At 37.9% G+C, this 26176-nt stretch overlaps 1 protein-coding gene across 1 annotated transcript; it reads left to right on the top strand.

Moving 5' to 3' along the window:
* Positions 1 to 33: 33 nt before the first annotated feature.
* Positions 34 to 24620, top strand: LOC135084483 (cofilin/actin-depolymerizing factor homolog). Its single transcript, XM_063979269.1, has 4 exons — positions 34 to 493; positions 17339 to 17529; positions 19697 to 19828; positions 24096 to 24620. Exons 1-4 carry the CDS (start codon positions 491 to 493, stop codon positions 24214 to 24216), a joined length of 447 nt encoding a protein of 148 aa, XP_063835339.1. The 5' UTR covers positions 34 to 490; the 3' UTR covers positions 24217 to 24620.
* Positions 24621 to 26176: the final 1556 nt, after the last annotated feature.

Genomic DNA, 26176 nt, shown 5'->3' with positions numbered 1-26176 from the left:
TGCCATCCATTTAAAATTAGTTTTATCTGCAGCGTTGAAAAGGTTGATTGTATTTTCTTATCTTATCGGTACAAATCCGAAGTAGCTCTCATATAAATGAAAAGTATTTTCCTCCGTGAAATTATCTAGTAATGCAACGAAGCTAGCAGTGTTTTATTCCATAACGTTGTCGACACTGCTCATCCGTTCAGTACAACACCTTTTCTTATTTCGAATTCATTTTCAATATTCTGACCCAAATTAATTATCACAATTATTTTGTTTTAAATAATTGAGACTATTTTTGTTGTGGTTTTAATTACGACATTAAATTGGGCAAATTATTTTTAGTGAGAAAGTGTTTTGAGTCCCTACCATATTTTTGACACATGCGCTGATTGGTGCCATCAAAGTACGCGTAGCCAACATTCCGAACAGTGTCGTTCCGGTCGGCGTTGTCGTGTGTCGGTGAAGTTTAGTGGTGGAATTTTTACGTGTGTAACATCAAAAAATGGTAAGTGAAGAAAATAAATTGCAGTGTTTCATGGACGCGATGTGAATTGCTATTTTTTGAGTGGTGCAATATGTATCTGGAAGACGAAATTACACGAAAAACGGTTGTCCAGCGGCCGGTGCCGCCATATTTCGCACAACCCTCCGTTGAGTTCGCACGCCTTTTCGTAAAAATAGTTGTCACCGTCCAGTGATTTTATGCCACGTGTTGTGCTCCCAGCGTTACCCCGAGGTGTTGGTCTGCGATGACGTGCCGAGTGAATGTAGATTCGTCGGGGTCAGTATGTGGTGTTGAATTTCACTTAGTTCGAAAGGTTATTTCGTGCAACGCCTTTTTTGACGAGCCCCAGCATCCGAGGTGCAATTTGGGGGGTCTGGCGTGTTTTGTCGGTCACCATTATCAGCGTTGCGGAGGCCATCGAACTTGCAGGCTGAGGACCGACGCGCAATCGCATTTGTGTTTGACCATATAAGGTATAGCTGTGGCGCGGTGACTGCCACTGCCATACGTAGTCTATTTTGGGGTGAATAGGCGCTGCGGGCTTGCCGCGTCTCGCCGAGGCTGGCTTGATGAAACGAATTCGGCTATTGCTCCCAGCGTCAATGTCAAGGTCATCTGTTTAGCATACACACCTGCGATAGTTTAGCCATAAACCATCCGGTAAATGTAGCTCTTATCCACTTGATTATAGTGACCACTTTGACGCGTCGATTCCGATGAATTTTTCTTATCAGAAATGTTAATTCTGACTCACCACATCCTTGCTTTCGAGTCGTTAAGGAGAGGCTGTTAATATGACTTACTGATGGTTGAAAAGTGCAACTCATTTCAGCATGAATCACACGCCTTAATGGCTAGCAATGAATCATATAAATGGATTCAGAAATGATCACATAGGTACCTACATAAAACAGGTAATGAATCTGTCAATATCCTCATAACCTAACTATGAAACAATTTATCACTTGTTTTGTATGTTCAGAGTTTGATTAACTACATAATTAATAAAATGGAATTCAAACAATCATGAATTCATTTCAGTTGTATGTTTTACAATTGGTTCTAATGTGCCTGATAAGGTATCACAATCCCAATAGCTAATCTAAAATCAACTTGCAAAATTGGTTACAATTTTAGTTTAATCTGATAATTTCAATGTCAACCTTTGGGACTTTCATAAAAACTCCCCTAAATAAGTACCCAACTGTCCCCAGTGGTAGGGTAAACTAGTTTGGGGATGAATAAGATGAAAAATCCTTTATGAAGGCAAGGGTTAAGTATTTGTAAGCCAAATAAAGCAGCTGTTCCAACTGGAATGACAAGTTAACATAGTAGGTAGGTACCTACATGATTGAAAAATTTAATGTAAGCAGTTTTGTCACTTGAGTGATTTTTGAATCTTCAGATCAAAGAAGTTAAATTCAATTTTGCTTTAATTTCAATCTACCTCCTTACTGTGGTACGGTACAATTTATTGACTTCAGTTTAAAAAGAGCTTATAGAGAAGTTTTAGAATATTTTCAGTCTAACTTAGCCATTAGAATAATTATTTAACTTGACATCGGACTCAAATTATTTCTGATGAACTTCGGTGTTCTAGCAAATAAAAATTGACAAAACGGTTCAAGTAATGTGTGACCCATGAAAATGAAAATGTTTTATTTTATAAATAAAGTTGATTAACAAAATATTTTGGTAACCATCCTTTTAAGTATAAGAATACCTGTAGTAGGAGGTTACCGCTCTTTCAAAAGTATTGACATACATTCATAGTTAGTGTGTTTATGGTGTATTGAGTGAACCCATCTTCTGCGATTTGGTTAATTATTCTGTCTAATGGCTTCAATGGTGTGAATTTGAAGCACACTGGTTTTGCCAATAGGATATGATATCTGCGAATTCTGCAATAGAATGTCATCTGCTGAAGTAAATCATACTTCTCATTTGAAAAGTCCTGAAAATAAATTCATTATTTACCCGACTGTGCTAGAAGGAGGGTTATGTTTTTTCAAAACTTCATCGGCTTTTCATGTGACTGTACACAAATGGAGATTCTTTGATTCATCATACAAAATAGGACAATTTTATCCTAATTACCTACAAGTTTTACTGACACCAACAAAAGACTGATCTTAGACACCCTGCAGACTACAGTTCTATTGATAATTTTATCATCATTTTAGACTTAGTCATCATCATCATTTCAGTTCAGTCTACTGCTGAACATAGGCTCCCCCAATGATTTCCTCCTCCCATATTGACCGGTTGGTAGCGGCCTTTGCGATATTTGCGGGCGACGCACGGTGGTCCCGATTTAATAAAACATGGACATTGATGCTAGAAGCACGAAATTTTTTTTGATGGTTACTGCTATGATAACTAATAAGGCAAAAAAATATTACAATCCTACGACGTCTATTTCGTAGTAAAAAAAAATATATACATATTTTTTGTATGGAAGAAATTACGTTTCTGTCAATTTTTCGAAATTCTTTAACGATGTCAAGATGCCGATCACACATGTTATAAAACAAGTGATTCTGAGTATTTCATGCGAAGATACTTGTCACTTATCTCTGCGTACTTTTGAGTTATCGAGGGTTGAAAAATCGATTTTTTTATATTAAATATTTCCACGAAAAATTGCCAAAATTACAATATGGTGTATAAGGGACACCTTTGATGACACATAACAACGACTCGCACTCGCGCGCGCTCGTATGCATCAACTTTTACTAAAATAAAAAAAAATAAGGAAAATACTTAATACAACGTTGTATGTATAGGTCCGCTGGCCGTCAAAAAGTAGCTTATATGAGAGGTTGCCAAATGGCAATGCCAGATTTTGTATGGAAGGTGGCGTCTTTTTTTTTTCGCGCGGCCATCGACCAAACTTTGTTTTTTGATTACAAAATAGTGTAATAAACCAAACTTACTATGGCATGCATACCTCTAAACTCAGTCTGAACTGAGTTACGAGCATTAGAAGTTTGATGATTTTCATACTAGATTTGCTTTTTGCGCGCAAGTTTTGTAAGAAATTTCAGACTAAAATGACGAACGTATTGGCATTGAATTGTCTTCCGAAGATTTGAGTAATTATCAAATCATTAAGTCGTAATTTTACAAGAAATATATCAAAGAAGATATGGTCTGCTTCCAGCACAGCCCAAAAGACATTTTTGCACCAGAATTCGCATTGGCTAGACTCTGAAATTGTCTGGCCGAATTGTAAAAATATAGATTTAAACAATGTTTTTTACCGAGTTAACACAACGCATAGACAACGTTAATACTGAGGAAGACGCTCCAGTTGATGAGACTGCGGAAGTAGATGTGCAACCATCGACTTTTAGTATAAATAAAAAACCTTTTGAAGATTTATGCAAAATTCTTCTTCTGCAGAAGAAGAGGCGCTCTCTAACACTTTTAGATCATTCTGAGGAGGAATTAGTTTACGCTTTATGTGCTAAACTAAAAGAGTCTAACAAAACGAAATTAGCGACTACCTATAATCAAAGAACTGTTCCAAAACGAAGAACAGTGTGAAATAGTAGACAATCTTTTAACTTAAAACTGTCTCTACCTGAAGATAAACGTTAGCGCTAGTTACATCATGTAATTTGTCAAAATGGCAATATCGCAATTTGAGATTCATTCTCGCTTCAGAGAGTATTTATGGGCTTCCATCCTATCAAGAGCTTCTGGAAACAAAAAAAAATTGTTATCCTTCAGAGAGAGACGATATTTGTGTGAGTTATCAATGATGGACATATTGTAAATTGGGCAACCTCTCGTATAAGTTACTTTTTGACGGCCAGCGGACCTATACATACAACGTTGTATTAAGTATTTCCCTTAATTTTTTTTTTATTTTAGTAAAAGTTGATGCATACGAGCGCGCGCGAGTGCGAGTCGTTGTTATGTGTCACCAAAGGTGTCCCTTATACACCATATTGTAATTCTGGCAATTTTTCGTGGAAATATTTAATATAAAAAAATCGATTTTTCAACCCTCGATAACTCAAAAGTACGCAGAGATAAGTGACAAGTATCTTCGCATGAAATACTCAGAATCACTTGTTTTATAACATGTGTGATCGGCATCTTGACATCGTTAAAGAATTTCGAAAAATTGACAGAAACGTAATTTCTTCCATACAAAAAATTTGTATATATTTTTTTTTACTACGAAATAGACGTCGTAGGATTGTAATATTTTTTTGCCTTATTAGTTATCATAGCAGTAACCATCAAAAAAATTTTCGTGCCTCTAGCATCAATGTCCATGTTTTATTAAATCGGGACCACTGTGCGACGTTTGGTCGGCTTCTAACTTCTACGAGGAATCGGCCGATACCAAATTGGATACAGAATAATTTGTGAACAAAAACATCACCCACTCAGCGTGTTTCATGCTCTACGGTCTACCGTAGAGCATGAAAGTACCGTAGAGTCCAGGACATAACCACATAACGCTGATATTCTGTGAGAAGTGAGAACCAACTTGAAAAAGCGTCACCAGTGACGTTATCAGCATTAACAAGTCCCACTATCACCAAACCATTGCCCTTTATATCCGTCATCATACCTGCTAACAGAGGTGACGTGACGCATCGCCGGGTCATTCACCCCACCCTCCTCATCCCTCGCCAAAATCGCATCGTAACGAGATGCGGGTCGGAATATCCTAACTTTTAACTAGTGAACTATGCCCTTGGAGATCTTGTTAGACGAGTTCATTGACATGTTTATACCTTATTTCGTTTTAGGGTTCCGTACCCAAAGGGTAAAACGGGCCATATTGCTAAAACTTCGCTGTCTGTCTGTCACAGCTGTATTTCATGAACTTATAACTAGACAGTTGGAATTTTCACGGATTATGTATTTCTGTTGCCGATCTATAACAACAAATAGTAGGGAGTTCGTTTTGGACAGCCTTCGGGAGTGGACGTGCGCAACACGTGCGCTCCAGACGGTCCGACCCTAAAAGGCACTTACAAAGCCCTATGGCGTTTGACGCCGACGCGACGGTGAAACCCAAATGTTCTAACAGTGAATTACCCGAAATCAGTGTCGTGATTAACTATTAAAGTCAGATGTGCAAAAAAATAGTGGTTATAGATAAATTTTTTGTGTGAGAAAAACTGTAGGTGAGAAAAAAGCATCGAGGTGACAGTGACCAGCACAGCGCCTAAGCTAAAAGCCTAGAAAACTAATCCGACGAAACCCGGTGAGATCTTTCCTTATCTTTCTTTGTTTATAAATATTTTGTGTCAATTACCTTGCCAAAAAGCACCAAAGCGAACGCATAATTATGATCTAGTATTTTCACTTAAAAATACGTAACATAGATCGTATAGTTTGTCAAATGAAAAGCTCTAACTTTTGGTCCATAAACTTTACTTTTTTATTAATAATTTTGATACATACAGATTCTACTGTACTCTACATATTATTATCTACATGTATTCTGCTTCCTGCATGTCATTATAGTAGGTATAAATAATAATCGATAACAAAGAAAGATCCCTACAAAACTTTCACCAAACACATTCTATAAAAGACATCTATTGCACAAAATTTCAAAGCGAATACCAAGAAAGGTCAACATCTGGTCGCCATAAAAAGTTTCCAAAAGCAATAAAATTTAACTTCACTATTGCACTAACATTAGTAGATGGACACTAAACACATTTGCCAAAATACACAAAAAAAAATTGAAACAACAGAGATCCTTTGCTTTGCAAAAACAACTAATAGTCACATGTGCATGTCGTAAACCATTCAAAAGTACAACCCATACAAAAAAGAGGTGGCCCGACTAACATTTTGTTGAAAGCATGTTAAAAACAAAAGACTTGACGCTTTGACAATGCAAAATACAATAACACCGTAGTCATAATTCACTAACCCTCTAGTTATAAGCCCCTTTCTACAGCTAAAAAACGAAGGCATACACTTTCAAACTACCTGGCGATGGAAAATATCTACTTTGAGAAAGAGCTTACCACATCAACGAACCTATGTATCCCAGACTTGATCAAAAAGCGACCAGACAAGATCTTGTACATTTTAACGAGAGGTATAAACCTAGCGGTGAAACAAGTGAATCAGCAATCAAATAGCAGACTAGGTACCTGGAAAATCATCAAAAAATCTTGAGCCTAAAAGAATCAGGATTACTGCCATATTTACACATGCGTAGACAAATACTATCAACAGAACATCAGCTTACCGGAATCGGAAAATTGAAAGAGTAACCGAACATAGTACAGTTTTAAGAGACTTAAATGCACAGAGAAGGTCAAGGAATTTTGGAAAAGGTCTTCATCATAGACAGAAGAAAGATACTCCGCCTAAAAAACTTATTTGATAGCAAGAAAACTCAAAAACTGGAACCAAAACCTTGCCATTGACTATTTAATGAAGAAATCCTATAGGAACCACAAAATATTCAAATCGATTGCAGAAACTACGTATTCCAATAAGAAACTACAGATTGCAAACAATTTAAGGTGAACCTACAGTGTACACATACAGCTCAACAAGCTCTGCTCTATAACCTCGTCGGAAAACGGATTTCAACCAGAAAAATTTAATCTAATAAGATCTTTTCAATGAGAATACATTATTTCACCAAGAGCATAAAAACCTAATCCAACGAGACAGCACTGTATTTTACCTCAAGAAGACAATTCATGGATATCTTGAAGACATCGGAAAATAACTTAATTAGTGAAAGAAATTAAAAATATCCACGGAAAAAAAAATATCCACGAAACAGTGAAGAAATAAAAACCTGATGGAAAGGAAGGAAGAAACTCAATGTAACAATCACCCTGCATAAAGATCATTGAACTAAAAAGAAATCATACTAGATTACACCAAGGCGAATCGTTTAATGTTAGGAAAATATGAACGCGCTCCTAAAATGCCGTTTCTAGTGGCCCGCCGTCCGCTTACCGCATCAAGCACTATCCAAGAAACGAAAGAGAGAAGACTAAATTAACCCACAATAAAAAGAAATAAGAAAAGCAGCACAAGAAACATTAGATATTGAAAAATAATATCAAAAGACAGCGAAAAAGACGACAAAAACCCAGAACCACATATATATCGACGGAATAGTCAAAAGTGCAAACAAATCAAATAATCGAAGAGAGAAGATTTATTTAGCCCAAGACAAAAAAAATAGATTTAAGAAATATTTGACCAAGGGAAAAAAGACAACAAAGAAGACAAAATCCCAAAACCACAGTTATCACCGTAGTAATTAGTATAAAAAAAACAAAAGAGTCAAGTTTTTAAGAGGTTGTGGATAAATGGAACTAAAATTTAAACATCTACTATCCAAGAAATAGAAAAGAGTGAACAAACTCAATCATGACACAAAGAAATAAGAAATGAAGCATAACAAATATCTGACCCGGAACATGTAAACAAAGAAGAAGACTTCAAAAACTCAGTACCTACCTAACACAGACCTTAGGAGAAAAATGAAGATATTCTAGCAGCAGTACAAGAACCAAGGCATCTCACCAAAGGCCAGACCGCCCGTCTCATCACAGCAACGCTCAGTCCTACCAACTATATCAAGAAAAGTAGCATAAAATTGAAAAAAAAAAATGAAGCCAGTCTTGTAGCAGTAGAACTAAGGAAAACCAAGCCGCCTCACCAAAAGCCAGACCGCCCATCTCATTGCATCAACGCTCAGTCCGAACAACGATATGAAGAAAAGAAGCATAAAATCGGAAGAACAATGAAGCAAGTCTTGTAGCAGTACAAGAACTAAGAATAACCAAGCCATCTCACTAAAAGCCAGATTAAACTAAAGAAAATAAATACAAGAAACCTGACTTGGAGGAATATATAGGCAGAAAACCTATAAGACGATACAATTGGGAGAACAATGAAGCTAGTCAAACAGTAGTACGAGAACCAAGAATAAACAAGCCACCTCCCTCACCAAAGGCTAGACCGCCCATCTCATCGCACCACGCGTTTAGTCCTTCCAACGACATTAAGAAAAGAAGTAGAAGAAATATTTAATCTGGAAGATACAGAGACGACAAAAACGTAGTACCGCAGATATCAAGAGAACAACGAGGCTAGTCTAGCAGCAGTACATGAACCAAGAACAACCAAAGCCATCTTATCAAAGGCCAGACCGCCCATCTCATCGCACCACGCGTTTAGTCCTTCCAACGACATTAAGAAAAGAAGTAGAAGAAATATTTAATCTGGAAGATACAGAGACGACAAAAACGTAGTACCGCAGATATCAAGAGAACAACGAGGCTAGTCTAGCAGCAGTACATGAACCAAGAACAACCAAAGCCATCTCATCAAAGGCCAGACCGCCCATCTCATCGCATCAACGCTCAGTCCTATCAACGATAACCCGTCTTTACCTATTTTCCTAGACCAGGCTCAGGATGCATATCTACTTGGTTGTGGTCGACCGGTTGCGGTTTAAAGACGCAGCGGCTAGTCGGCCGTCCTCTCCCATCCCAGAGCGTGTCTTTCCTTAAAATCGTGCCTCCTGGTATGCCGGTTTGACCGGAGCAGGCCTCGTCCTGGCTGGGTGAGCACTATCGTATCGTATCGTATCGTACCGATCTATAACAACAAATAGTAAAATCGGAATAAAATAACTATTTTAACGGGACTCCCATACAGATACAACAAACGTGATTTTTTGCCGTATTTTGCTCAAAAACCTTAATTTCAGGAACAAACTATGAGACGAAACTACGAAACCGGTTTATACCAATGTGTTTTGATTAATTAGAGACCACGATTTAATGAATAAGATATTGACTGTTGGACTGTTACTCATTAATCCAAGGTTGCTAATACATAAATTGATGTCATTAAAAATGATATCACATGGCGAAATTAAACACCAAGATTGGTAACCTGGCGTGAAGTTTGTTAGAAACTTGTAATAGGTAGTTAGTTTATGGCTAAATATGGCATTTGTCCTTATTTATTTATCTCGCACTGAAAATGTGTTTCCTGTTACACTATTCTAATATTATTTCCAATAGTTCTTCATAATGGATGACGTAGATCGACACTGAACTATCTGATATCAGGTACGAGTAAAAAAAACCCATCAAAAACAATACTTGTCAAAAAAACCAAGTCTCGCAACTCAGTTGTTCTACGGTAAAAAGTTGTGAGATCCATGTAATACCAAGTCCAGGCCAGGAAATCTTTAACGTTTTACATAAATTATTGACTTGGCCATCGCACTAAATAATTTAATTTACACGTGTTTTCATGCGATGGCCAAGTCAATATATTTATGTAAAACGTTAAAGATTTCCTGGCCTGGACTTGGTATTACATGGATCTCACAACTTTTTACCGTAGAACAACTGAGTTGCGAGACTTGGTTTTTTTGACAAGTATTGTTTTTGATGGGATCTCATTTCTTTTTGTATTTTGTAGACAGCAGTTATGTATCTAGAAAACTGGACCGAAATTGAAAAATTTTACTCGACTTGGCGGTTGCACTACCGTGCCCCTAAATATTTTAGTTTTTCCTTGATTCATACACCAAACACTACTTATATTCCAAATTTGAAGCTTCTAGGTCTGCTAGAAGTGCCTTAGAATTTTGATGATCGGTGAGTCAGTGAGTCAGTCAGTGAGTGACAAAATTAAGTAACTTTGACCCGTTAAAATTCCTAAACTACTGGTTCAAATTGAATGAAATTTTAAATATACCGTGTCTTTACAATGCCTGCATAGCTAATGAAAATTCAGCCTTCTAGTTTTATCCACAACGAAGTTACAGGCGGTCGAAAATTGCCTGAATTGCTTCGAGAAAAGGATGGTACGGCCGTGCCGCTTTTTTGCTCGACTTGGTGGGGGCACTGCCGTGCTCCCAGATGAAACGGTCGTAAAAAGTGTCAAAATCGTCTGCCGTGAGTCAGATATGCATATGACTCATCTAGTAGACAGTTAAAAAATACTGTTACTTAGTAACGCATAGTTTTACTATAACCAAGAGTTCTATGGTTGTCTGTCTTGCTACGAGAATCATAAGAATCGTCAAAGACAAGAGGACATCAATATGGGATTATCCAGAGAATCCCTTTACCCACGAGATACCTTCTTGATTCGTCTTCCAAGTCAACCGTGTACAGACAAACAACAGCACAATAAGCTGAATATAATCCCATCTTATTTATGCAGTTGTGATGAAAGCAAATATGCAAAAAAAAATGCATTATCTGCTCACTATATCCAGCTTGGCAGCAAAGTTTTCGGACGTGGACGTGGCCTATAAACATGAAAAGGTCATATAATCTGCAGGACGACGCCCTCCTCTGCTCATCCCTCTTATCTATTCGGACTCCAATATACCAGAGGCACGTAGCGCATTTTGATCTTCATTCCCCTCGCTCGGTGTCCCGATGGATTGGAGAACTATTCGCTTAATAGTTCCATCCATAGTCGCCTTTTACGACGTCCATTGGAAAAATATGGTGGTGCTGAAACAACATGGTTAAAGTCAAAACGTACCGAGTCCACCTTACTAGAATCATCTGAATCGGAGGACTAGACTTCGTTTCTCAGCGAGGAGCACTTTACCAAAGCTTTCCACTTTATTTGTCGCAGCGTTAGCGTTTGGCACCATCGTCGCTATAAACTTTGCCGCCCATTCATTAGGCCTCTTACACACGTTTATTAAAACTGACCTTGCGCTAATCTACACTATCTCTTGGCACTACTTTCTAGGTTCACTAACCACTGAGATATAAATAAATGTGCAATAACTACTGCTTATTAGCACATTCTTTAGCTCGTGCATACTTTCAACTTATTTTTTATGAAAGAAACATGTTAATCCACTTTGATAGTGTTAGAAAAAACTGTTTTGCATCTCCATGTAGTGTTAAAACTTCTTGATGTTGCCGCAAACATGCTAATTAATCGTTTTTTTTTTATTTAATGTTCTGTTACAAATTGCCAGTAGGTTTAGCAACAGTTTTGCATCGTATTTTGACCACTTCCTTACTTTTGGCAAAGCATTTCGTGGCCCACGTACGTCTTGTAATTCATCCATCATTTTGTTCTTGTAACAAAACTGATTTTTCAGCTATTCTAAAACGCCGGCCGTAAAACCGTTGATCTAGAAGCGAGATTTAAATAAAACCTCTATTATAATCTCGTTATAAATAGGCGGCATATGATTGTGAGTCACACTGAAGATTTGTATGGCTTGCGAGTCTGCTCTAAGAACATTACTAATTCTAATAAGGTTTTATTACGTCAGAGAGCATAATGAATGGATTCGGTGAATGTTCCGGCAAGGACGGAAGTGTGACTCAGCGTTTTCGACTTTCTTAGCGTCTTTGGAAATGCTACATTATTTGTTGTTCGACTACTGATTATTGTTTAGTAAGAGTAATGGAGGGCTCGCTGTAGGTAGGCTTGGAAAGCCGTGGTACTTCTATTATGTCCTGTTACATTAACTAATGTGATAAACACTTCTTTGTATATTGAAGATATTGATTGCCTCTTTTGAAGATTAACATCGATTCAGTTAGTCAGATTATTTTAGATTTTTATAAATGTATTGCTGAGAAGCATCCAAATCCATGTATGCTTAGATGCATCATCATCATGAGTCGAGCATATTTCCAAGACTGACTAAAACTGCTTCAGATCGAATCAACTAAATGTTTGTGTCAAAATTAATTTCGTGCTATCTTTGTAGACTCGAACAAGACGCAACTTTACCAGAAAAAACAGCTGCCCCATTCATATTAGGTACCTTGATGTTTAGGACTCAATTGGAATAGGCATCCCACCATCAACACTCCCTTTCGCTGACCCTAGCTCAATAAAAAAGAAAGAGCACAATAAAAATCTCGTTCAACCCCCCAAAGGTTGGTATAATGAGCGCACGTGTGTTGGGTTCACGCATGTGCTATTTCCATCCCGCGGCCAATGTCTGATACTAATCTATTTTTATTTCCCACACGGGAGTTTTGTCAAGTTTTCTGTCACCTTTTACTTTCACTCTCGAACGTCACTATGTTGCAGGATTTTCGACTTCCTACTTTGACACCTCGTTCATAAAATCTACAACCGTTTAGCAAGAAGTTTTAAGAAAACGCTGTTTCGTCCCATCCCATTACCTTAAAAACTCCTTTTTCCTGCTCAAGTCAATCAACGGGAAGCTTGAAAGTCTTATTTTTAAGAAAAAAACATTAAAACCTCCAAAATAATATCCGAATACAAATATTTGTACAAACAGACACCACCTGATAAAACAAAACAATTATCAGTGTACACAAACAACGCCGTTCGTGACCCAGGATAACATTGATAATGGCGACCTCTGTTGAATCATTATTTGACATTTACGAATGTCTGCCACTTTTGCAAACTCGAATCAAGGTTCCACTTGGTTGACAGAGATAAACGTGACTCACAGGTCAAGCGATAATGTGTCCATCTGTTAAGTTACCATTAGTCTTCTTCTCCTACTGTAGCTATTGTGGTCACAACAACAGCAGTGTTCCGGCAGTTAGAGGTAAGCCAGTTCCTCCGTGGTTGAGGATGCCGGGTGAAGCTCGCTTCCACCTTCGGTCTGATCATCACTTACCATCAGGTGAGATACAGGCCAAGAGCTTCCTCGTTGTGGATAAAAAGTAACTGGTATCAGACTTCGTGGTGCGTCTAATTGCCTTACATTCCAGCCAGAACGAAATCTTGAAATCATTTTGGCCTAACAGATTTATTCAAGCATGCTTCTTCTACAAATTATAGATATGGATGGGAGATAAAATCTATATTGTATTAGGTTAATTTCGAAAAAAATGATTGCGTAATATCCTCTTAACTCTTCAAGCATCTGGCCCATCCAAATAAGCCTTTGGTTTGTGAGGTAGTGGATAGGGTTCCCCATAAGAACACCAATAAGCAGCATCACAGTCTCTGAAACTTCAAAAAACACCGGCTTCTGAATTTCTGATCGCGTAAATATTACGCTGACCATGGAGTCGTCTAAAATAGCGCAAAATTGAAATACAACGTCAGCTGCCCGCGTTACGGCACCGTCGCTTTTAGAACGGGCGACTAGGAGTTATTTCTCTACAACGCCGACACGGCTACAGCTTGGCTGATGGACGATACCGTGGGTAGTTTACGAGGCATTCCTGATCCATTTCTCCACGTGGTCATATGATTTTTGACATTAATCGCCAGCTGTAAACGTCAAAGAAAAAGAGATCCTTCTTTCGGATACTAGATTCATCTATACCGGTCCCAGTAACCCGTGGTAACTAAACAGCGCATATTTCTTTTCGTAAGGATATGCCATTCTTCTCAGATAGGTAAAACTTGTATTATCCTTGAACCAAAAGACTGGCTCACAAAATAGAAAAGTAACTGGCTGATGTTACAATATAGCCTTTGATTTCTTGTTTGTCCTTTCCTTGTTTCTATTGTGGGGAACATAAAATATGTGACAGATTTTAGCGTCAAATCTGCGAAATTACACGCGGTGGTCATAGAATTCGAGCGTAACGTATGACATGCTTTCGTTTTGCTTTACAGTCGTAATTTATTCTGCCTAAACGTTTAGCGTCGCGTATAATCCGATATTAATGTCTTGAATATTAACTCTGGCACAGAAATGTTCCAGATAATACATTTTAATGAAATGGGTCTTGGTACCATTACTGACGTTCATAGCTTGATTGCTTCTTCTACTCTTGAACGATCGACGAATTTAGGAGACATTATTGAAGACATTGTTGCTTCCCTCAACAAAATATTGGTGTGGCGCGTCTTCGTGGATGACACGATCTATTTTATGTGATAATCAGTGATTTGATTCCTCTCCTCTACCTACTTCAAGATATTTTGCCCACAGCTGTGTGAAAGACAGTGCCTTTCTCTTTTTTAAAAGTTAAATCTGATTTTCAGTTACTAGATTAGTGAAATTCCTGAACTGTCAATTTGTTATTTATTACATTTCCATAAGAGCATTTGTAGGACAAGTCGTGTCTGCTAAAGGTTAAAACTGTCTAAGCCCTTTCACTTGTTCGTAAGCGGTCGCAGTTAATCCTTTTATGGTACTTAGTTACGTGGATGCTATTTTTGTTTCACAGATTGTGTAAGCTAATTACCGTACCGGTTTTTTACCGGTCACTCCTCCCGCGGAGAATGATTTGACGAGTGTAGGAAGATGTCGTGATATTTGGCGAATGCAAAAAATGGCGTTATAAAAAATAGGTTAGCATCGTGAGCTACGATTGCTAGTAAGATTTGTCTAACTATGGCTATGGGAATTGAAATTCTTCTACGATATTTTCAGAATTGTGACTCCTTATTTCTTCGTATTTATGAATCGTAGAAGCCTAGACCATTGACTGGGAAGTCTTAAGCCACAGTCACTTTAGCATTCCCAAATATCGTATATCGTTTTGTCTAGTTCTTGTCGACTCATTGTAATGTTAATATTCTACAACATCATTATTTGGTCAAGTTTGTATTGAATTCTACTTAATTTTTTAGAGAAATTTATATGATCTAGGAAAATAAATACGATATCTAGGGTACAGAATAGTGACAGGTAAAATGAGAAATCCCAGTGCGTCAATCCGACTCGCACTTGACCAGACCATTTTTGAAATTCCATTGTCTGAAAGGGGCGTTGAAACTAGGCGTTATCGATCTAGCTGCAGCAATAGCCGCAAATGTTATGGGTCACCTTCAAGTTCAACTCGCATTCTTAGAATTCATTTTCGGCATACAACTTTAGCGCTTTAGAATTTGGGTCGTAATTCGTATATCACGGACCGACGACCTCATAAAGGTAAGAAGGCGCTGGATGCAGGCCGATGGCAACCGGGCGATGTGGAAATCATTGGGGAGGCTCATGTTCAGCAGTGGACGTCCTGTGGCTGAAATGATGATGATTCGTTTAATATCAAAAACATAAGAGGGAAGATAGCCAGTTTCTCTGTGGTTTAGGATTACGGGTGAAGCTCTCTTCCACCTTTAAGTCTGATCATCACTAGGTCAGATGAGATGCAGGCCTAGAGCTATAGGTTTAATAATTAACTTTTTAAAAAAATAAAACCGACTTCAAATGCGTGAACACAAAAAAAACTAAAAATTAAAAATATTGCGTATAAAAAAGTTCATCCCCAATTTTCCACCCTTGGGGGTGAAATATTTTCTTCAAATTCGCATGAAACCACCCTTTTGATAATACCTATTCAACAAAAAAATAATCGTTCAAATTGATTTATAATCGGCGGAGATATTGCGTATAAAAAAGTTCATCCCCAATTTTCCACCCTTCGGGGTTTTTTTTCTATTATTAAATTTAAATGGGACCACCCTTGAGGTATTACCTATACGCCGAAAAAAGATTTGTTCAAATCGGTTCATAATTGGCGGAGTTATCGCGTAACAAACATAGAAAAAAAAAAAACATACGGGTCGAATTGAGAACCTCCTCCTTTTTTGAAGTCGGTTGAAAAGAGTTTTCCTGGTAACAAAAGTAATGATACGTTTCCAGGTCAAGTATGTATGAGTGCTAATTGCACCGAATCCGCAGTTGTTAAATAATGCATAGTAAAATACATCGTCAAAGATTCTATTGCACCACTCTGACTCAACTAAAACCTAGCGTTATTTTTTTTGTAATTAGATAAATAAATAAGCACAAAAAATTTGCTATAACTTTTTTTGATATCGAGGCTGTTGAGTTTTTTATAACTTTGCAATCATTAACGCAGTTTATTGCACCACATAAAAGTTTTTATTTCTTATCTGTTATGGTTATGAAACTGCAGTGATTTATGAAAACGCAAAGCCTCTTGTATTTTTTGCAATGAAGAACGAAAACTTCTGTGAAGCTGCTATGTGAATTTCATACTTAGTTAAAAAGGTTTACTTGTAGCTTTGCTTGTTACGAGTAAACTGTCACATCCTCTTCAATCAAATACCTTTCTTTCTCTGTATTAACTTTCACTGAAAATTCTAACTTGACTTCACTGGAGATCCGTATTTTTACCGTCTCCTTTATCCAAGCATCGCTCATTTACGTTTAACACTTATATTCACAAACATTACTATGTGGTCTCACAGTGCGCGTGGACTCACAGGGTGACACACGAACCAATCACTTAAGCAAGCATCGTTTGTGAATACGAACTTAAGAGATGGCAATGTCTTTGGGCCCTACCATTTCGGGGCAACATAATCAGCTAAAGAAGAGGTGGAAAAATATAAGTCACTGTTAATCAATGGAATGAAATTGCTAATTCAGTACATAGGCCCTTTTCAGGGCACTCACGTCCCAAATATAGCTTGCCCTACTACCACTTCGGGAAAACATATTGTGGTGGTGGGTCGTTTTTCTTTTTTACCTACAATGGACATGTAATATTGCCTAAATTTTTGAGTGAGATATAATTTTTCAGATGGTCTATCTTACGATGTCAAATTAATTTATAAGCAAACAATATCCATCAAAATGTACACCTCCGTCACGGTCTTCAAAAATAGTACCACTTACACCTCCGTCACGCAATGTAACTTTTTTCGTAAGTTAAATAATTAAGAGAAGTACCTACGACATGATACATAATTCCTAATCTATCATAGTATGATGTAATTATTACATCAGGAATATTTTCGTAGTTTGAAGTAGGTACTCATATTTTTGTTTTTATAATTATACATTCGTGTTATGGGGACAACTTATTGTATGTAAAAAAGAAGAACGACCCTGGTGCTGAAAAGTGGCGGAAGAAACTCAGTCACCTTTGTCATATTAATCCCCCTTTCTCTTCATTCCAGGCGTCTGGTGTAACAGTCTCGGACGCTTGCAAAACGACGTACGAAGAGATCAAAAAGGACAAGAAACACCGTTACGTGGTGTTCTATATCAGAGACGAGAAGCAGATCGATGTTGAGACCGTCGGCGAGCGCAACGCCGAGTACGACCAGTTCATCGAGGATCTGCAGAAAGGCGGCACCGGCGAATGCAGGTAACTTCACCATATTAAATAGGCCTATAGTCTGGTCGCCGAGCACGTAGAATTTTGTCCAATGCCCCCAAGCTACCCATCCTTATCGCTCGCGATTATATTGCTGTCGCGAGCGCGACTGTGCGACGGGCGCCCGCAGTGAGTGCGAGCGCAACAGCAACATATTCCGCGCGAGCGATATGGATGCGTAGCTTGGGGTCATTGGACAAAATTCTACGTGCTCAGAGACCGGGCTTTACCCACTAAAACCCGACGGTGTCCTTCAGTGTCCAAAGAAACCGAGCCGCAAAGAGTTACTAACTTGAAGATTCGTCTGCGGCTCCGTCTCAGGCTTCACACCGTTACCACTTCAGAGCCAGGATCTACAGTTTGATCGCCAATATACCCGACCAGCGAGGGCATTTGTCCCGAACGACCTCATAAAGGTAGCAGGAAGGCGCTGTATGCAGGCCGCTACCAATCGGCCGATCTGGAAATCATTGGATTTAGGCCTATGTTCAGGAGTAGACGTCCTGTGGCTAGGGTTGCCAGGTCCAAAATCACAAAAGCCGGACTTTGTGCTTCAGTAATTAGTGTCAGGTCATGACTGAGTACTATCATCATCGGTTGCTAACCAACATCCTGATGCGTGCGCTTTATATGATTCTGTGGCTCGACTTTCGCCTGGCGCGGCAACCAAATAAAAAGCCGGACAAGTCCCTAAAAAGCCTAACATGTCCGGCTAAAGCCGGACGCCTGGCAACCCTACCTGTGGCTGAAATGACGATGATTATTTATTTTTAAGGTACTATTCCCAACTAAACATTCACATTGCTGCAAGTCCTGTTTAGCCAGGATCTAACAGCTTGACCGCCAATGTACCCAACCAGTGTAGGCCAAGTTCGTCCTGGGGAAAAATTTAAATGTTTTTGGCATAATAATTATTCTTATCAGTGCGAGTAACTTAGCGCCATAAATGAGGTAACAGCCGCGTGATTCCAGCACAGTTAAATAAGATCACCCCCAATTCTTCCTGTAGATGTCGTACGAGACGACTAGGGAAGTATAATAATTATCAGGCTTCCCCAACCCGTCTAGCCATCCTCCATATGCCATTGCTAAATTGGATAGGGTCTTATTTCTGTATTCCTGAAGCATGACTAACGCCCGTATTCACAAACGATGCTTGCTTAAGTGAAGCAGCAATTTTGGTTTGGTTTCGTGTGTCACCCTGTGCGTCCGCGCGCACCTCATAGTAATGTTTGAATACGGGCAGCAATGACAAAAAACAAACGATGGTGTCACACAGTAGTCGGCAAGCGGAAAAAAGTCCAAAATTGGAAGGTTCTAATTCATTAAAATTAGCATAGTAGCCTTATTGTAGAATAGTTATGGGATCATAATCACAAAAAAATATATCAATTAAACGTTATTTTAAAGGAAAATTATGCGTCATAAGTTGATCAAACACGAAATATTTATTTAAGCGTAGTTTCTACGCTCGGATGTCTACGAATGTATTTCTTAAGACATTGATGATATCAACAATATTTCTTTTTAATTGTCTTTTAGGAAGCATTATGTATTTACATTTAAACTATATTTTGCAAATAACTGCTGTCGTCATGTCCTACTTGACCTATATAAAAGACACTCTTTTATATTCGAAATTATTGCTTTTCTTGGACCATAACTTTTTTGCCTTGTCGATCCTAGTGGAGATGTATGTATCAAAAGATTCCTTAGTCCTTCTAGTAACTAGCCTATTATAAATTAGCTGCTAATATCTGCTACCCTTGACATACGATTCATTTATCTAATGAGGTTAAGTGATTGGATATGACGAGACGGGGATGAGAGAGTAGGTACTCTCGGTGCAAATGAGGATATTATGAACATTCTTCTGGCTTCGTCTGATCCATTGATCAATAAATTTAGAAGTAAATTCAGCAAAAAATGTTTAGTTCCAAACCAAGAAGTTTTAGACCTGATAAAAAAGTGACATTATTTGTTAGTAATTTCTGTTATGTATTAAAACATAGACATTGCACTATATAACATTTTTTTATCATTTTAAAGCAATATTATGAAAAGAAACATGACAACACTGAAAAATGTAATTATTTCCGCTCTCCCATACAAAGCCGACCACTGTGTGTCACTACAATTTCAACTTTATTGCTTCCAGATATGGCCTGTTCGACTTTGAATACACGCACCAATGCCAGGGCACATCGGAGGCCAGCAAGAAACAGAAGCTTTTCCTCATGTCGTGGTGCCCAGACACCGCTAAGGTCAAGAAGAAGATGTTGTACTCCAGGTATGTAGTCATTTTTGCTTGTTGTTAACCAGAGTAAATACAAATGAGTAGGTCATCTTCATAGAAACGCACCGAGTGCGCCAATACGTATGCGGCGCGCACGCACACACTGACAAAATTTAGCGTGGATTAGCGGGGTCAGGCCTGGCTCACTCCGCGCGGTACATCCGATAATTACCTACAGCGAAGCGCCCCGCCGGCGGGTATTATATCAGTCGAGTGTCACGCGCGCGCTCGTCAGGACGCTGGCGTGCGTTGTAGTAGATACCTAATTCTATAATCGAAGTATTATTTAAAAATGGACATAAAGAGAAAAAAATATTGTGCAGCGTTCGGGTGTTTAAATTCGGAAAGAAATCTACCGGATTTATCTTTTTTTTTCGCTTCTCAAAGATGCTGAAAGGTATGTTGGCCATGTAGGTAATCAATAATTCTTAGGATAGTATGGAACCTTAACCTACCATGACTACTGCTCAGAATACGTTCGTTCGTTTCAGCCAAATGACGTCCACTGCTGGACAAAGGCCTCTCCCAAGGTTTTCCATAATGAATGCGTACTTACCTACATACGTACCTCATTACAAATAAGCAGATTAATTATTTTTTCACTAGACAGCAACCCTAACAGCGTAAGAAGAGTTCAGAGGCACGCGATAGAAAGAGACAAAACTTGTAGGTGAATAAAATTGTAAGTACGTAGTGCTGTGCGAGCTGAATTCCACTGTATCGCGTCGTAGCAAGACTCGCATTTATTTAAATCGTCTTGCGGAGTAATCCTTCTGTACCTGTACTATTACTTATTCTGTGGCGGGGTGTTGCGTCGAATTGCGCCTATGAAGATGACCTACTCATATTTTGTATTTACTCTGTTATTAACCCACGACAGCGCGGCCTAGCATGGGCGATGCGATATAATAATCTTAGTCGATTTTAAGATAAGAAAAACAAAGGGACTTAATTAATTTGACACAAAAAGAAAATTAAAAAAAAGAACAAAGGGACTTAAATTTTAGATGACAAACCTATGGGCTTATCGTGAAAAATCGACAAAACGCCTCGATAAAACGATATGGCGTGCATCCTAGGCTACATGACAGATCACAATTCTTATTCAATGAGGGTTTTCGCGAATGAAAAATCCGCCAGATGGCAATACGTAGACGCGAGGTCCAAATGCTGCATGATTGGTTATTTTTGACATGACATTGACAGATATGTCAAAATCCACCAATCACGCAGCAGTCAGACCCCACATCCACGTCCCGCCATCTAGCGGATCTTTCATTCGCGTTGGCAGTCTGTGGACGCCATTTTTAACTTGTTACTTCAACATAAAGTCAACAATAATTATGCATAACGAAAGAACCCATTCGCGAATTATCATCATTTATGATTTGCTCAAAGAGAAATATGATTGAATCGATCATTATTTCGATACGAATTATGTAGTTTGTAAATAATGCTCTCGTCACTTTAAAATGTTTGTAAAACTCATCATAACTAAACATATTTTCACGTAATATCTTGCCATTTTATGTTTATCTCTAAACTGATACTATATCGTTCGGTAAACAGAAATGCTTATCAAATGGATTGAGATTAGTGTTAATGACATTTACATTGATGCCGTCATGTTGTAGTTATTTCAATATTTCCTACATCCTTTGGGTATTTTGGTTTCATTCAGAGGTGGAATTGTGTAAAGCAATCGTAATCATTTGACAGTTCATAACGTACGATAAAGTCAGTTAAACAAAGCGTTTGACAGAATAATCGTACGTTATGAACTGTCAAATCATAACGATTGCTTTACACAATTCCACCTCTGATTTGCCATAATCTTAGTCTTTACATCACATACAATGAGGCGTGTCCATCAAACAGCATATTCAACTGCACCATTGTGCTATTACAGTTAGCTTGAAAAATACCCCAGTTGTTATCTCTGACATGTCATCTAACTTCGAATTGGCACCTTTGTCGAAATCGAAACCATTATGTAGTTGTTAGTAAATAGTTTTGTTTTGATATCAACCTAAGGCACAAAGCCAAAGCAAAGGACATCATCCATTTTGGTCCAAAATCAAAAGTGCCGGCCAAAAAATAAAAGTGCTGTATTCTGACAGAATATGTCCGCCTTAGCATTTATTACTATGGCACCAAAGCTGTAGCACCACTGTGCATCGTAGTATTTGAGTTCTAAAAATATATGAAACGACTGACTTTGATCTCAAATACTACGACGTACAGTGGTGCTACAGCTTTGGTGTCATAGTAACAAATGCTAAGGCGGACGTATTCTGTCAGAATACAGCACTTTTTTTTTTATTGGCCGACATTTTTGATTTTGAACAAAAAATGTATGAATCGTCGATGAATTTTAGATCTCAAATACTCGACGCACAGTGGTGCTACAGCTTTGGTGCCATAGTAACAAATGCTAAGGCGGACGTATTCTGTCAGAAGACAGCACTTTTTTTTATTGGCCGACACTTTTGATTTTGAACAAAAAATGTATGAATCGTCGATGAATTTTAGATCTCAAATACTCGACGCATAGTGGTGCTACAGCTTTGGTGCCATAGTAACAAATGCTAAGGCGGACGTATTCTGTCAGAATACAGCACATTATTTTTTATTGGCCGACACTTTTGATTTTGAACAAAAAATGTATGAATAGTCGATGACTTTTAGATCTCAAATACTCGACGCACAGTGGAGTTACGGCTTTGGTGCCATAGTAACAAATGCTAAGGTAGACGTATTCTGTCAGAATACAGCACTTTTTTTTGTTGGCCGGCACTTTTGATTTTGGACCAAAAATATATGAAACGTGGATGATGTCCTTTTTTACTCTCAGTGGCGGATATTGCTACTTTTTTCCCGTTATCCTCCAGTGGGGGATAATGAAAACATCCTGGGTGTGGCTGTTCAGTATCCTATTATGTTGAGACATCCATAATTGTGATAAGCCGCTGTACTTCTTCTTGTCGCACAACAAACCTATACAGTGTCAGCCCAAAACTCCGCTACAAGAGTGACGTTGTTTGTAGCCTTCATTAAATCTTCCTGCGCGCAGTTGTTTGGGCACGCAGGGCACGACATCATGTGCTTCATCGACTGGGGAACAAGACCACACTTGCACTCCAAGTTTGAGCCATCCAAGAATCCACTTTACTATGCCTATTACATTCTTTTTTACGGATATCCACTCCGATTCGGATTCGGAGAAACTACGAGAATAGGCTAGATGACAAAATTTCAATTTGAAAATTATAAATAACTTGAAAATCGAACTGCCTAATAATAGTCGCCCGGCAAGCGGAAAGAAAGAAAGAAAAATTATTTATTTGACAACTAAAAAGCACAAAAACAATGAGGCGGAGAAAACAAAAATGTTGCCAAAGAGGTCACCCACTCAGTATTATCTTGACAGTTGACATTTTACTGCCAAGAGCCAAGACACTGGTTTTCAGTGGGTGCCTTGTACGCAGGGGCAAAAAAATATAATAAAATAAATTCAAATTAATTAAAATTCACATTAAAATAAAAAATAACAATTACAATAAAATTAAAAAAAAATAAACAATACAATTACTAAAATTTTAAATAAACATGTCCAAAAAAATATAAAAATTAAAATTCACAATAAAATAAAAATTAACAACAAAAAAAAAAACAAAAAACAATACAATTAATTTCAAATAAACATGTCAAAATAAATTAAAATTCACACTAAAAAATAAAATACCAAATTAACGACACAGACAGGACAATAATAATTTAAATTAGACAAATGTAATAAATAATAATTATTATTAATGAAATAAAACAAAAACAAAACAAAACGCCACTTGGCTGCGGTCGATGAACGCGGCCGTGGAAGGTCGTGGGTTCAATTCCCGCCTTAGGCAGTTCGATTTTTTCAAGTTATTTATAATTTTCAAATTAGTTTGAGATGCGACTCTTAACGCTAAAAAATTAATAAAAAATTTCAATTATTTGTCCGTCGGACAAATAATTACAAAATATTAGACTCCTATTTTTTATTTTCTTTCATAATTAAATAATAACAGTGCTAGAGTAGATGTTTTACTCAAAAGTGGCGTCATCCGACATTTCAACTCAATATAATTACTGTAATTATTCGATTATGAAAAAAAATTAAAAGTATTTGTCCAAAATGTTTTTATTATCAATCGTCTCACCCTTTTGATTAAAAAGTGGTTTGAATATCAAAGCAATGACCTCGAAACATTTGTTGCAGCTCATTCGACGCGTTGAAGAAGTCGCTGGTTGGCGTGCAGAAGTACATCCAAGCCACCGACCTGTCCGAGGCGTCCCAGGAGGCCGTCGAAGAGAAGTTGCGCGCAACCGACCGCCAGTAGTGCGCTAATTCCAGGTCGCAGGCATATATCACTCCTTAGCTTCAGTCAACGGCCGCCCGGGACCCTGTACAGATCGGGACCCACACACCGGCGGCACATAGCTATTAAGGATTTATAATAATTTAAATTATACTAATTATATCTATATTTTTTTTTCCTATAAATAACTAAAGAGTAAGTTAAGCTCAAACTAAATTTAAAGGCGCGCGAGCGTTCTCGTCTATAAATACAGTGCCGGACGGCTTTTTATACTGTTTAGATTGTAATATAAATGGTACGGATTTATACATACGCCTAGTTTTTCGTTTGTACTTCAACTTGCTAACGTAAGCTTGTACCACGCGCGGCGAACGTTGATTAAGTATTTTATACCCAATATTCTGAAATACACTCGGTATAAGTAATCGAGAGTTTTATTTTACACCTTTCGCTTTTGTCATTGTTAGGAGAGTAGACTTTCATTAATTGAGAATGTTACTAGGTGTGAAAAATCACTTGAAACCTTTGTTACAGTTAAGCTTTTACATACAGGGTGGAAACGTTAAGTGATCTCACTCGATTATTTCTAAACTATACAAGATATCAAAAAACTAGTTACTGATCCTGAAAGTGCTTCATGAGCTCTATCAAACGGTATTAATAATATGTTACAGAATAAACTGGATCTATCCTTAAATACAATGTTTCCGGCTTCCATACATTTCGTAAAGTCACATTATTTTAAAAACTACACATGATATCGTAAAACTGATTATAGCCTGACCAGGAACATAAAAAACCTCGCCATGTTGCGGAAAACAATGGTACTAATTTCTTTTAATGGCAACAGTAACTGAAAACTTCATTGACATGTCACCTTGCATGTCAGTCTATTCATCATCATCATCATCATTTCAGCCATAGGACGTCCACTGCTGAACATAGGCCTCCCCCAATGCTTTCCATGTCAGTCTATTGCTGTCAAAGTATAAACAAACTTTATTTTAAACGTGCGCAATTGATTTTGTGAATTAAATTGCTAAAATCTTTTTATAGTCGTGAAAGAAAAGTGGTTCACAATGTGTTAAAGTATTTGTCGAAGAGAAATACTAAGGGTTCGGACCTCAGATCATAGAAAGAGAATAGATATGAAGTCGCGCGTAACTACAACGAGAACCAGTGTCCCCACATTTCCCCCACCACAGCTCCCACACACACATTCAACTGTGTAAAAACAAAGCGACTGAGAGTCTACGACAACATGTGCAACCGGCTTAAAAGTGCTGTGATTGGCCAGAAGGCGTGCCTTATGGCCAATCAATGGCCGCGTGACGTTACGCACACTTGGAAAACGCTAGTGAGAGAACAAAGATAAAATGGAGTCGACAAGATATCGATACTTTAAATCGCTAGGGGCAAGGCTCGAAACTGGTTTCACAAAATGCTTATGTATTTACCTTTACCTTTTTATTATTATACGTTATTATTAATTACTATCACGCATTTACTTTTTAATTATGGCGATCTGCGTACCGCATATGTTTATCAAATATAATGCCTATATTAGGCTTTCAACTAGCTCTTATAGTAATTACATAGTTGACAGTTACTAATTACTTCGACTGTTATTTTTTTTTGTAAAATCTTATAATCGCAAGTAACACATCATTTTTTTATTTAAAATTACAAAATAGAAAATTATAATTTACTTCTATTTATCGATAATAGGAAACCGCATTAGAACACGAGCACGGCACACAGTAGTTTGATTTTTAAAAAAGGTGGACATACGATCGAAAGTCATAATTTCACCGAAACAAAAATTGTTTTGGATAGCATTTTGAATGCTGATCAACATTTGTCATTATTAGGGTTTGCTCCCGGGAAATCCCGGTACTCATTTTTCCCGGGAATTCCCGATAATCTAATCCTTTATCTAGTTCCGGTACTGACGATGCAATTCCCGGGACTTTCGGTACTT

This window comes from Ostrinia nubilalis, chromosome 26, assembly GCF_963855985.1.
Source record: "Ostrinia nubilalis chromosome 26, ilOstNubi1.1, whole genome shotgun sequence".
In the NCBI taxonomy this organism is placed as follows: domain Eukaryota; kingdom Metazoa; phylum Arthropoda; class Insecta; order Lepidoptera; family Crambidae; genus Ostrinia; species Ostrinia nubilalis.
This window is presented reverse-complemented; position numbering and strand designations above follow the sequence as displayed.

Excerpts from the sequence above, each read along its gene's own strand:
- LOC135084483 (XM_063979269.1), top strand. Across the intron at positions 17,530-19,696 it reads GGCGGCACCGGCGAATGCAG|ATATGGCCTGTTCGACTTTG; the intron begins GTAACTTCACCA and ends TATTGCTTCCAG. Across the intron at positions 19,829-24,095 it reads AAGAAGATGTTGTACTCCAG|CTCATTCGACGCGTTGAAGA; the intron begins GTATGTAGTCAT and ends CATTTGTTGCAG.